This window comes from Protopterus annectens, chromosome 1.part2 (genome assembly GCF_019279795.1).
Source record: "Protopterus annectens isolate FY-2018-M chromosome 1.part2, PAN1.0, whole genome shotgun sequence".
In the NCBI taxonomy this organism is placed as follows: domain Eukaryota; kingdom Metazoa; phylum Chordata; order Ceratodontiformes; family Protopteridae; genus Protopterus; species Protopterus annectens.
The window spans coordinates 902,775,474-902,787,547 of NC_056727.1; the positions used below are offsets into that span (position 1 = coordinate 902,775,474).

The 12,074-nt window shown below is 37.8% G+C and overlaps 1 protein-coding gene across 2 annotated transcripts in view; it reads left to right on the forward strand.

The window, feature by feature from the left end:
- The window catches only part of CDC42BPA (CDC42 binding protein kinase alpha), a 3,351,611-nt gene that overhangs the window by 3,192,999 nt on the left and 146,538 nt on the right, over nucleotides 1-12,074 (forward strand). The window contains exon 35 of one of the 2 annotated variants that reach the window (XM_044059574.1): nucleotides 8,918-9,039. In XM_044059574.1, the coding sequence (XP_043915509.1) occupies nucleotides 8,918-9,039 (122 nt within the window). The remainder of the gene's footprint in view (nucleotides 1-8,917; nucleotides 9,040-12,074) is intronic. The other variant, XM_044059584.1, reaches the window with a different exon arrangement.

A 12,074-nucleotide genomic window follows, 5' to 3' on the forward strand; every position in this document is an offset into this window, starting at 1 on the left:
TCATTTAGTATTGTTTTTGAAGTCAGCAGGCTGAAAATATCAACTATGCATTGATTGGGGGTGGTTACCTAAATTATGGACTTTGGGGTATCTCCTTGCATGTATAAACTATATAATATCCAACTTTTATAATTTTGTTAGTTTTAAGTTTTGCCAAATTTTCTAAAGAGATTTTATGACATGCTGTAGTGCCCATTAACATTGTCATGACTCAACTGCACAGCATGTGTTTAGGTGTCAGTTTGTAGTTTCCATTTTTATTTAAACATTTAAATGTAATTTTCTGTTTACTTCAGTATATTAGGACGTCCTAAGTTGTTGTTGCCACCAAATATTTTCATTCATAATAAGTGCAAGTCTGGACAGGGACAAACAGCTAAACTGTAGATTGTTTACTAAGAGGATTAAGCACACCTCCATGTATGCTCAGAGGTTTTGAAAGCAGAGATCAATTGAACTCAGCTGAATACTTGCTAGTTACTTACTGAACATGTTTTGAAATATACTTTTAACACTTTTTCCTGAGTTACTCGATTGAAAACATTGTATCAAGTGATTTAAACATTGAATAAATCCCCCAGGTCTGCTATGTTAGCAAGTAATCCACATTGTTTAAAAATAAAAACAACACTTCAAGGCACAAAGAACTCAAACAAAAACAAATTAGAGTAGTTGCAGTTCAAACTTTGATTTCCATTTTCTAGTAATTACTTTTTGGCAGCCACCATAATTAGACTCAGCAAGGCCTTACTATGTCTAGGTACCTCTGATTATGTATCATAGTTCAAAAAATAATTTCCTTAGTTGCACCAATTTCCTGACCCAGTATCTCTGATAGAACAGTCTGCAGGGAATCTTTAAAGTCTGTTAACTCATTACACTCCTAGAAAATGTGTTCACAGTTAACTTTTTCTTCCCCCTCACACCTCCAACTGTTCCTGTCTACCTGGGAAAAAGTATTTGGAGTCTACTTGGGGGTATAAAAATACCTATGTAAACACTTAAAAGCAAAGAGCCTAAATCTTCTGGACTTTGTTGCATATTTGGGAGCCATGCATATATTCCCCATTGTTTCTTTGTGACTTGCTTATCCAATGTCTCTTCCCAATCCTTTTTAACCACCTCTGATTGAGTCTTATAGTTATCGTGCAATATTTTAGTTGCTCTACTGATTATTCCTTTTTAACAGCAGTTTCTGTTCTAGATTCTGCTAAAAACTCTACCAGTGCTGGTCTTTCACTTAGGGATCCCCCTATTTCTTTCTCTTTGCCTATACTCTGATATCAGTCCTTGATAGGGAAGGCAATCTCTATCCTGCAGTCCAAATAAGTTCTTTCCATCTTCCCATTCTCTAATTATTCACTCCCAATACCTTGGATCTTTTATCAGTTTTCTCCAATAAATTCCAGCCCCCTCTTGCCCATTGTTTGTATCCGTAATTGCAGTCATCCCTATTGGCAGAATCTCCTTTCTCCATTCCCATGTTGGCATAGTTATTAGAATACCTTCTTCTACTTATATATTCTACATGGTTATTGTTATTCTCCTTAAGGATTTGCATCCCAAATCTCATTCTCTCCTTGTTTCTTGCACTCACCCCCCCCCGTTTCATCATCATCCCTTTCCACTTTGAATAATAGGTTTCTGATTGTGCTATGTATAGGAGCATTAATTGTGTAGCTCTAAAATACCCCTTCAAATCGGGTAATCCCAAACTGCCTTGTTCAATTGGAAGAATCAGTTTATCCCACCTGACTTTTGCTGTCTTCCTCTCCCAGATAAAATCCTTTAGCTCTTTTAATTGCTGTCCACAACTTCTCCACTGGTCGATAAAAATATGCAAGACCTGTGTATAAAACTGAAGGGACTAAAAACATTTTAGCTGCTTGTATCTTGCAATCCATATCCATGTAACAGAGCTTCCAGTTTCTCAGTTTTTGTGTTCTATTTTGGTTAGTCTCTTTCCACATATCCTTAGCTGCCACACCAGAATCATTTTAATACATACTCCTAAGTACTTCATTTTATCGTGTCACCATAAATATGGTTATTGCTGAACCGTTTCATGTGTGGGTATATAATTTACATCTATTGCCTTTGTTTTAGCTTCATTAATTTCATATCCTGAAAAGATTTGAAACTGCCTCAATATGGATCACAACTCTGTAATATCATTTTCTGGTTTTATCAGGTATAAAATTATATCATCTGCAAGTAGAGCCAGCTTTTCTTGACTACCATACCAATTATATCCTTGAATTTCTGAGTCTCTTATTTTCTTTGACAGTGGTTCTAAATATAGTGCAAATAACAAAGGGGAAAAAGTGAACCCCTGTCTGGTTCCTCTGCTCAAACAGAAATTATCAGAGAGGAACCCACCCACTTTAGTTTTCGCCTCCGATCCCTAATATATCCTACTAATCAACCTTATAATTTTATCAAGGAATGCAAATGTTCCCATTGCCCTGATCATAAACTCCCAGCTTACTCTGTTAAGTGTTTTCTCTGTGTCAAAGACCACCAAAAACTGTGATATTTTCTTATATTCAGCTTCCCTCTAGATCATCAGTGTTCACTTCATGTTGTCAGATGTTTGCCTCCCCTCCACAAAATCACACTGATCCCTGTCTGTCAATTTTGACATCATCTTTGCCATTCTTTTAGCCCTTAGAGTCATAAACACTTTTAGCATTGAAATGGATCTGTATAAAGCTGGATCTGGTGGGTCTTTGCCGTCTTTAGGTATTACAGCCATGACTGCTTTCTTCCAGGAAGTTGGAGCTTCTCCTCCTCTTAAAATACTGTTAAACAAAACCTTCCAGATCTTTATCATTTTTCCCTCCTAGCTTCCAAACCTCTGCAGGAAAACCATCTATTCCTGGGGACTTTTCTGTTGATTGGTTATACATCACCATTTTTATCTCATCTTATCCTATCCTATTAGTAATTGAGCCTCATCTACTTCTAACTTTGGCACATTTAATTTTTCCATAAACATTTTTATTTGTACCTTTTCTTGATCTCCATATTGCTCTGCTTTATACAGACTTTCATAAAATTTCTGAAATATTTCTAGTACCTCTTGTTATCTTCCTTGTTATAAGCTCCCAAAGCTTGGCAACAACTCTTCTTTCTGTTGTCTGAGTCATTGTGCTAAAAGTTTTTGTGCTCTGGCATTATCATCAAAGAACAGCTGCTTAACCACAGTCTTTTTAAACTCCTGCATATTATTGAGGTAATCCTTTATTTTCTGCTTGGCACTCTGTAATTGCTCCTCTTCTTGTTCTGTGAGATTTGCCCTGTTCCGCAGTGCTTGTTAGTCCCTCTAAATAACTTTTGTTGCTTCTTAACCATATCTCTCTTTTTTCATTTCTACCCTATTTTTAAACTCCACTTTAATTTTATCCCACTTCCTAGCTATATTTTCAGAAGAAATGTCTGTCTTCTCTAATAACTTCTAAATAGTTTCCACTACTCATTCCTTAAATTCCTCTGTTTTCATCAGATAGGTGGGAAAGTACCAACGTCTCATTTTTATTTCATTACCCTGCATTTTTATTTGTTATTATTGGTGTGTGATCTAAAATAGTTATTGGGTGTGTATCAAAACTTTCAATTAAATGTACATATTCCTGTGAAATGTAAGCTCTGTCCAGCCTAGCCCAGTTTTTGTATCTTGAGGAATAATATGTAAATTAACTCCCATCTCCTACTTCTGAATTCACATCTTCCATGACAAATATTTTCATAAATTTCTTCAAAATTCTACCCTCCTTTGTTATGTTTTCCCTTCCGGGCCTCCCAGACACATCCTCCCTGTTGCAAATCAAATTCCAATCCTCACCATAAGTAATATTCCCCAATGAAAATTATGTACTCACCATAACTTGGCATCTGTTTTGTCCATTTTCATACTTCCTCACTAATAGGTTCGGATCCGACCCTTGAATCTGACTCAGCCACATATACTTTGGATCCAGCTCTCGAGCTGCTCCCTCTACGCGTAATGCTCTACTCCAGCATCCATTGGCTCAGATTGAGTTTGCTGCCTAACCTCCCCCTTGTCCAAGAGAGAAAAGGATAGATAGAAATAAAGATAGGGCTCAAATCTGTAACAGTAGATTGCAAACACAGTCCACTAGGTTGTTCCAGAATAAAAAAGGATGGGAGGCAGATGGGAGGGAACGTGAGGAAGAATGAAAGTGGACAACACAGATGCCAAGTTACGGTGAGTACATAACTTATAAATCTTTGTTGTCCTCAAGGAAGGATATTCTGGATTACTGTCCAACCAAAGGAGGCTGTGTTTCTAGATATGATGTCCAATTTGTAATGTGAGACAAAGGTATGAGCTTTGGACCATGTGGCTGCAGCACAAATGTCATCAATAGATGTCCTTAACCAAAAGACTGATGAAGTAGCCAAGGGTTGACTTGAGTGAATTCAGGGAGGTCTTGGTAAAAATTAAACTTTTTTGAAAATAAATCAGTGAAATGCAGTCTGTAATCCATTTAGCTAGGGTAACTTTAGAGACTGAATGACCCAGACAGTTTGAGGAAAAGGATACAGAAAGCTGATCTGACTTCCTGAACTGTTTTGTCCTGTGAAGTTAAAAATGTAGTTGTCTGTGCACATCAAGGAGGTCTAGCATGTACTCTCCCTTATTAGAAAAATTTGGAAAAAAGACTATTAAATTAATTGATTGGTTGATGTTATTTTCAGAAGCCACTTTAGATACAAAGGAAGGGTTAGTTCGTAGAGAAACCCTGTCTTTATGAAAAACAGTGGAAAAGGGGGGTTGCTGATAGAGCCTGTATTTCAGAATTCTTTTTGCTGAAGTTATAGCTACCAGAGGACCATTTTCCATTACAGAAATTTTAAGTTACACTTGTCTAACGATTCAAAGAACTTCTGAGTTAAACTCTGAAGAACCACAGTATGGTCCCAGGGAGATGAAGGATCTTTTATTGGAGGTCTGAGATGAAAAATGCCCTTCATAATGGTTTACACAATTTGGAGGAGGCCAGGAAGAAAGATTTATTTCCTGAATGCAAATTTGAAATTGCTGCGAACTAAAGTTTAATTGTAGAAAAACTGACCCCTTCTTTAAAAAGAGTTGTTAGAAAATGAAGAATAGTAGAAATTGGAGCTGAAAAAGGGTTAGTGTTCTGGTCAGAAGCCCAATTTTCCATTTGTTTCTATACACTTTCTTGGTAGAACTTTTTGGGAAGCCAAAACAGTATTGCGAACTGGGAAAATAACCTGGACTATAACCTGGACTATCTACATATTACTGGAAGTGGAGAAACCATGCGGTTAACTTGAGGGCATGAAGGTTGGGGTGTTGAATTCTTGATGGGTGAGATAGGAAATCCTGAACAGGCTACAGTATCTGTGGAGGATAACAAAGATGAGACCGTAGAAAAGGGAGACATACTTGCTGAGGCCAGAAGTTGGGCAGTAAGGATTACTGAACTCTTCAGCCTGCTTGCTTTCTGTAAGAATTTTGGAGTCAGTGAAAGAGGAGGGTAAGCATAAAAGAGACCCGAGGGCCAGGTATGAAACAGAGCATCTCTTGGTGACTCCCCCTGAGGGGGAATCAGAGCAAATTACTAGCTGCACTTGTTGTTGAGAGGGGTAGCAAATAGGACGCAGTAAGGTTGGCCCCAATGCCTGAAGATCATATTCGCTACAGACTGATTGAGAAATCACTCATGAGGCATCAGAATAGATCTGCTTAGTTTGTCTGCCAGCACATTGGTTTTCCTCGGGATGAGTGCTGCAATTAGAATGCAGTCTGAAGAGATCATCCATTCCCAAACTCTCATGGCCTTTCTACACAGGGGGTAAGATTGGGTTCTTTCTTGCTTGTTGATGGACCAGACTACTGACATGTTGTCTATCTGAATTGCAATAATCCCCAAGAGGAAAGCATATTGAAATGCCTGCAGTGCTAAAAGGACTGCTGTCATCTCTAGGACTTTGATATGCAATTTGGTCTGTTGGGGAAACCACATACCTTGGATCATCCTTTCCCAAGGAATATCCCCCACTCCCATCTCAGTTGGGAAGCGTCCGGGGTCACTGTGGCAACTGGATTTTGAAGAGCAAAAGATCTGTCCAGAAAAAAGATCATCGGACTGACTCCACCAATGTACGTGACGCTTGCAAATCGGGATGAGTTTTATTTGAAAAGACAGGCGTTGATGTAGAATCGATCACTGTACAGCTAAGGTCCATTGGAGAATTCACATAAAGAAGCATGCTAGGGAAAGCAGTATTATGGCAGTTGACATAGACCCCAGTGCTTGAAGCACTCACCTTGCTGGAGGAGGAGGATGAGAAAGGATATCCTGGACTTGCTGTTAGGCTAACTAATTGTGTTCCTTGGCTGTAGAACAAGTAGCCATCACAGGTCAAGAAAAGTACTGCCTTGTCTGCCTTTAAGGCTAGGCTTGATGATTGGATGGGTAGACATAAATTTACATCAGGGTATGACCCTGCTTAGGTTGTTAGGTGAGCACTGTTAAGTACTTTTAAAGAGTGGCAAGAACTTTTAAGTGGGTCATTGGCTAAGCCTGTTTTGGTCCCTGTTGTCACTTGTGTAGTATTGTTCCTACATTCCTGTGGTGAGCAGACCATATAAAATATTTGAATATGAGAAACATTCAATGAGGATAAGGTTTGAAGATGAGTGGAGTGGAATGTTTAAGAAAAGGTTGATGAACATGTGGTAATGGCAGATGCTACAGCATTCCAAGATATGTTACACATGCTAGGAAATTTTAGATATTTGCTTGAAAATGCCTCCACAGATATTTTACACCCCCAGCAGATTACACTTCCCTAATGTCTTGGGCATTGTTTGAGGTGTCTGAATGCTGCTTGAGAAATATGACTACATATTTTCTCGGAGGCTGCAAAGTAGAACCCCATATAAGGCAACTTCATGAGTTGAAGCCAGATAAGAGGATACTTTCAACTTGTGTGCATCTTTTAGGTGCCCGTGTTGAAGGATGTTGACAAAGATATGAGAGTGCCCTGTTGGGATTCATTTTGATACTAGCTTACAAATGACCACCAGCAAGTGGAAGAAGTAGACCCACGTAAAATAGAACATTTGAATTGTTTATTAAATGAGTTGGCTAGGACAGAGGAGTTAGTAGTAGTGAGTGACCAACCGTCAGTGAGACGCAAACAAAGGGCTTCCTTGGTTACAGACAGTTGTTGTGTCTTTCAGCTTTTCCCGGTTAGGGGTCGCCACAGCGGAACTCCGGTCCGCTAATGTTTGGCAGTAGATTTTTATGAGCCGACTTGCCGGGCCTGACGCACAACCTTCAGCGAAGGAACGCCCATTCACGCCTGTTGCCACACAGAAGATGCTCTAACTGAGAATCGAACGGGGCAACGTCTTACTGTGAGGCGACAATGCTACCGCAGCACCACCACCGCAGTGTATGTAAGGAAATTTGAATTACAAAGGTTATGACTTCCTTTTTCTTGCTTGAGTTACAGATGGTGCACTGTGCTTTGTTGTTTCAAGGACTGCATTGAAAAAATTGTAACGAGATATAGTAACTGTATTGAGTTGGATGGTATAATCCAGTCACTATGAATTAAATGTGTTTTGTTAGTTTATGATGTTTTTTTTCTTTCTCATTGTGTGTGTGTGCGGGGGGGGGGGGGTGTCTATTACAGTTTTATTGGTTATAATATTGTTCTGATAAGCTTTAATGTGAATTTTCTGTTTTCATGAATAAACTTTACCGTTAAATCATGTTAGATATTTTGATATTTTAACAAAGGTAACTTAAAGGGACTTTTGTTTTTTCTGCAGTAATATGTAAAAACAAATTTCTCAGTATAGTGGATTATGATTGGGTCTCTGATCGACCACATTGTTATGTGTTCGAGACATGGATGCCAGGAAATTCACCTCAAGAGTGAAGTTCAGGTGCTGAATCTTGGTATTCATTTTGACACCACATAATGGGTTATGATTGGAGAGACCCAATCATTACTGTTTGTAGTGCATGGAGTCTTAGCTATTCCATGTACTATCAGTTACAAAAGAAAAAAAAAAAAACGGGATGTGTTTTACCGGCTTTGAAAGCCAGTAAAACACTTAGCAATTGCTGTCACATAAACAAGTAAAAAGTCAGGGACCATTTTTAAATACTGCCCTAATTTAAGTAAGTTACTTACAGACTAACATATGTAAACTTCAGTGAACATAGCAGGAAAGATATTCATGGACCGAGAGAACATCCCTTCCCTTTTACCTGACATAGCACTTAGGGGGTGTGTAACATATTTTACACACTTTTGAAAATGCTAGTTTTGTCTTGTGCTACAGTAGCGACTAACAATTTTATCTTTTTTCCAATTCTGGATCGTAATCAAGGCTCTCCATGTACTTCAGTATATTTACATCTGGCAAAACTGTGTACAACACAGGCTGCCATTACTTGTTCAGCTGTACCACTTACCGGTTAGGATGAAGCACAAACTAGGCGGGTTTACAATTGCCACAACAGAAACCATGTACATGTTTTTTGTCATATGAAGAATATGCCAACTGTCTGTAAAATTAAGTTATTTTATAACTTACTGCTTCGTCATTTTCATATTAATAAGTGGGATGTATAATGTTTACTTTTGCCATTGCTTTTCTTTTTTCAGTTGTTTGCGTATTTTTATATTTGTACATGGAAGAGAACGTGTCAGAATTTTAAGTCTTTGTGCTTCTCAGTTTTAATTTACCAGCTGGCATTTTTCCACTGTGGTGCCTGTGCAATAACAGTGATGCTTCTTCTCATGTTATCCTAAACCCATCTCTAAAAAAGACAATATACATGCTATTACAAACTTTGGCTGACGGGTGGCATTTAACACATTTCTTTCATATCTGTTGTAGGGAAATGATGCGAGACCCTGAAATGCGCAATAAGTTGATATCTAATCCAACCAATTTCAATCACATAGTGCACATGGGGCCTGGAGATGGTATCCAGATATTGAAAGACCTTCCCATGGTAAGTAACAAGAACCAGACATAAACAAGCACATACAGACACATGGTGGTTTTTAAACATAAGAAATAAAATCTGTCAAGAGAGAAATTATCTTATCCAATGGAAAGGTTACAGTTCTTTAATAACTGATGTCTCTTTTCTTCCTTTGGTCTCTTAGAATTAATTTACCTTTATTGAATGCATTCTTGAAGTTCACTATTATTTTCTGGCTTGCATAACTTTCTAAGGAAGGCTATTCAACAAATCTGCAACCCTTTCTTTAAAAATGTAAATGAATAAATATGTATTTTCATCCCTTTTCATCTGTCTTCCTCCTGTCTTGTAGATGGACTTGCCTGCAGTGTACTGCCTTTTTGAATGTTGCTTAAATGTGTATGCTATGTCACCTGTCTCCCCTCTCTCCCAAGACATGAATACTACATTTTAGTCTGTTTTTCTCTGTGTTTCACTCCTTTTGTCTTAAATTTAGACCCCCACCTGGTTTTGTTGCCATTCTTTGTGAATGCAGTACTCCAGATGTAAGAGGAAGAAATGTTCCATAGTTATTTTTCCTTGTCTTCTTCTTCACTTCTGAATAAAGCTAGCTTCATCAGCAATACAGGTGTCACTCAGCTGAAACTCCAGTGTTTGAAGTCTACTCCTAGTGTGTATTCGTATGTCCACTGTTTGAGCTGAAGTTTGATCCTCCTTATCACTCCTTTCTTAGTGTTGAGTGCACTTTACATTTAATTTTTAAGTATTCAGTATCTTGGATAATAGCCTGGACAGTCTTATCCTCCCAAGGAGCTTTTCACTTCGTATGTGGTAGCTCTTTTTTGGGTACTGCACAACTGTTTGTAAAGTTTTGAGTTTAAGTTTGGCAGTATGAAGGCTGTCAGCATCCTAGAACTGTAGCAGTATTTTGTGGGTATATTAAAGCTGAGAATTTATGGCAGTTGAGACTGAATTCCATGTACTGGCCAGGACTGAATGACAACCTGTCTATTAGTAGCTTTTAAAATTAAAAGCCCTTATAAGACATTGAACTTGTAGTAATAGGGTATGTGAAGGTAATAGTGTAGTGGTTATTACACTTGCTTCATGCGTAAAAGGTTCTGGGTTCAATTCCTAGTCGAAGCTGTTCATTTACCTTTCATTATTTTTACTGTTTTACAATTTTATTTGTTTATCTTTTATTAGCACATTTACTGGGGTAATAGAATGCTATATTTAATTATATTATATTAAATGGATTGCTTTTATTATATTGTTTACATTTTTTAAAATATCCATGATATATAATATATTTTTGAACTTGAATACTGCTGCTATCTGACTGTTTTAGGACATACTGTTGCTTTAAACTTTTTAAGTCTGTTTCAGGATATGATGTCATCCTTACAGGGTTTAAAACAAACTGGGCTGTTTTAAAATTTGTACCTGATGACGTCTCTGTAATTTTGGAATATTGAGACGAAAGCGCTTATATATTTTATTGTTTATTAAATAAAAAATGTGCTTGGTGGTTTTAAGAAGTGGTCTGCCTCCTCTACACTAATTTTTGTGGATTTATTCGTTGAATTGTTTTTGAATTCTTTCATGGTTTTGGTTGAGTATGGAGACAGGACAGAGCAGCACTTCACTTGCTGGTTCACAGCAGCGGTCAAGTGGAACATCGAACAATGCAACACTGGATTTAACTATTTTAATCCAGCAACTTATGGAAAGGCTGGATCGTTTAGAGCAGCAGGGTTTGTCTCAAGTTACTATTCACCCCACCCCAGGGGGTTTGAGCGAAGCTTGTAACTTATCTGGTACGTAGCAGCAGTGTTAAACAAGTCTACTGAGAGAGCAGAAAGGCAACCTTCAGCAGTTGGGATGACTGTTCCGTCTACACAAATGGAAGGCGGACAACTAGAGGTAAATGACAGTTTTAGAACTAACGCAGTAGTGAATCCGAATGCCATCATTAACAGACTGGTTAAAGAATGATGGTTGCTTAACTAACAAGAGTAAAAATAGTAAAACAAGTTTACATGACCAGTTGAGTGAACTGGATCACTGTCTACTTAAGATAAAGAAATTGCAAATGGACAACATGCTTTTTAAGGAATGTATACAACAAAGAACTATTCCTAAGGGCCTTCGTATGTGGCGTTATCCGACTGGGCTTGTTGCAGGCTCAGATTGTCACAAATAACTTATTGAATTTTTTGACAAAGTTAGGTTAGAGTATATGCAAATGGTAATTGACTACAACAGTACTGTTATTGAGACTTTAAATAATGAAGTAACATTAATGGACAAGTCAATTACCCAAAACCCAGTTTTTTCTACTAACAAGTTTGAATATTGTCGTATATTTCGGATTATAGATGAACAAAATTTAATAATTAAAAATAAAAAAATTGAAAAAGCTTGTCAGGGATGAGAAAGAGTATGCTAACCTTGCAGCATACCCTAGACCCCCCCCCCCATCCCAAGAATGGCAATACAACAAAAGAGGGCGGGAAGGGTCCGACAATAATGATGATATGGCTAATAATGATGAAATTAATGACCTAGATACATTTGATGAATATTTTTTAGACGAAGAACACCCCCCCCCCCCGAGATGGTCAGAACGAATAAAGAACCAGCAGACATTCCAACAAACTCGGGGGAGGGCTTGTTTCAACTACTACCAGTCGAAGAGAGGTACGTCCAACAATCAGGGAATGGCCAGGAATTCCTGGAGAGGGAGAAAGTGACATTAATATCTGAGAACAATGGAGGGGGGCATTATGCCTTACCACCATTAAAATTATGTAACAACTCAGAGAATGATTTCAAAGTGTACAATTTTTCAGACTTGATTTTGAATGAAACTATGTGTGACATTTTTGCAAAAGGATTTACTTTTGTTCCTGATAGATCTTTTGATTTAGTCCATACATTAATGGACTTAAAGCTTTATATCAGGAAATCAAATTTGAATGTTCTGTTTAATAAAATTGAATCAGTTAGGGACCCTTTCAGGATTTCAAGCACATATAATCCACCACTACACCCCACCTTAAT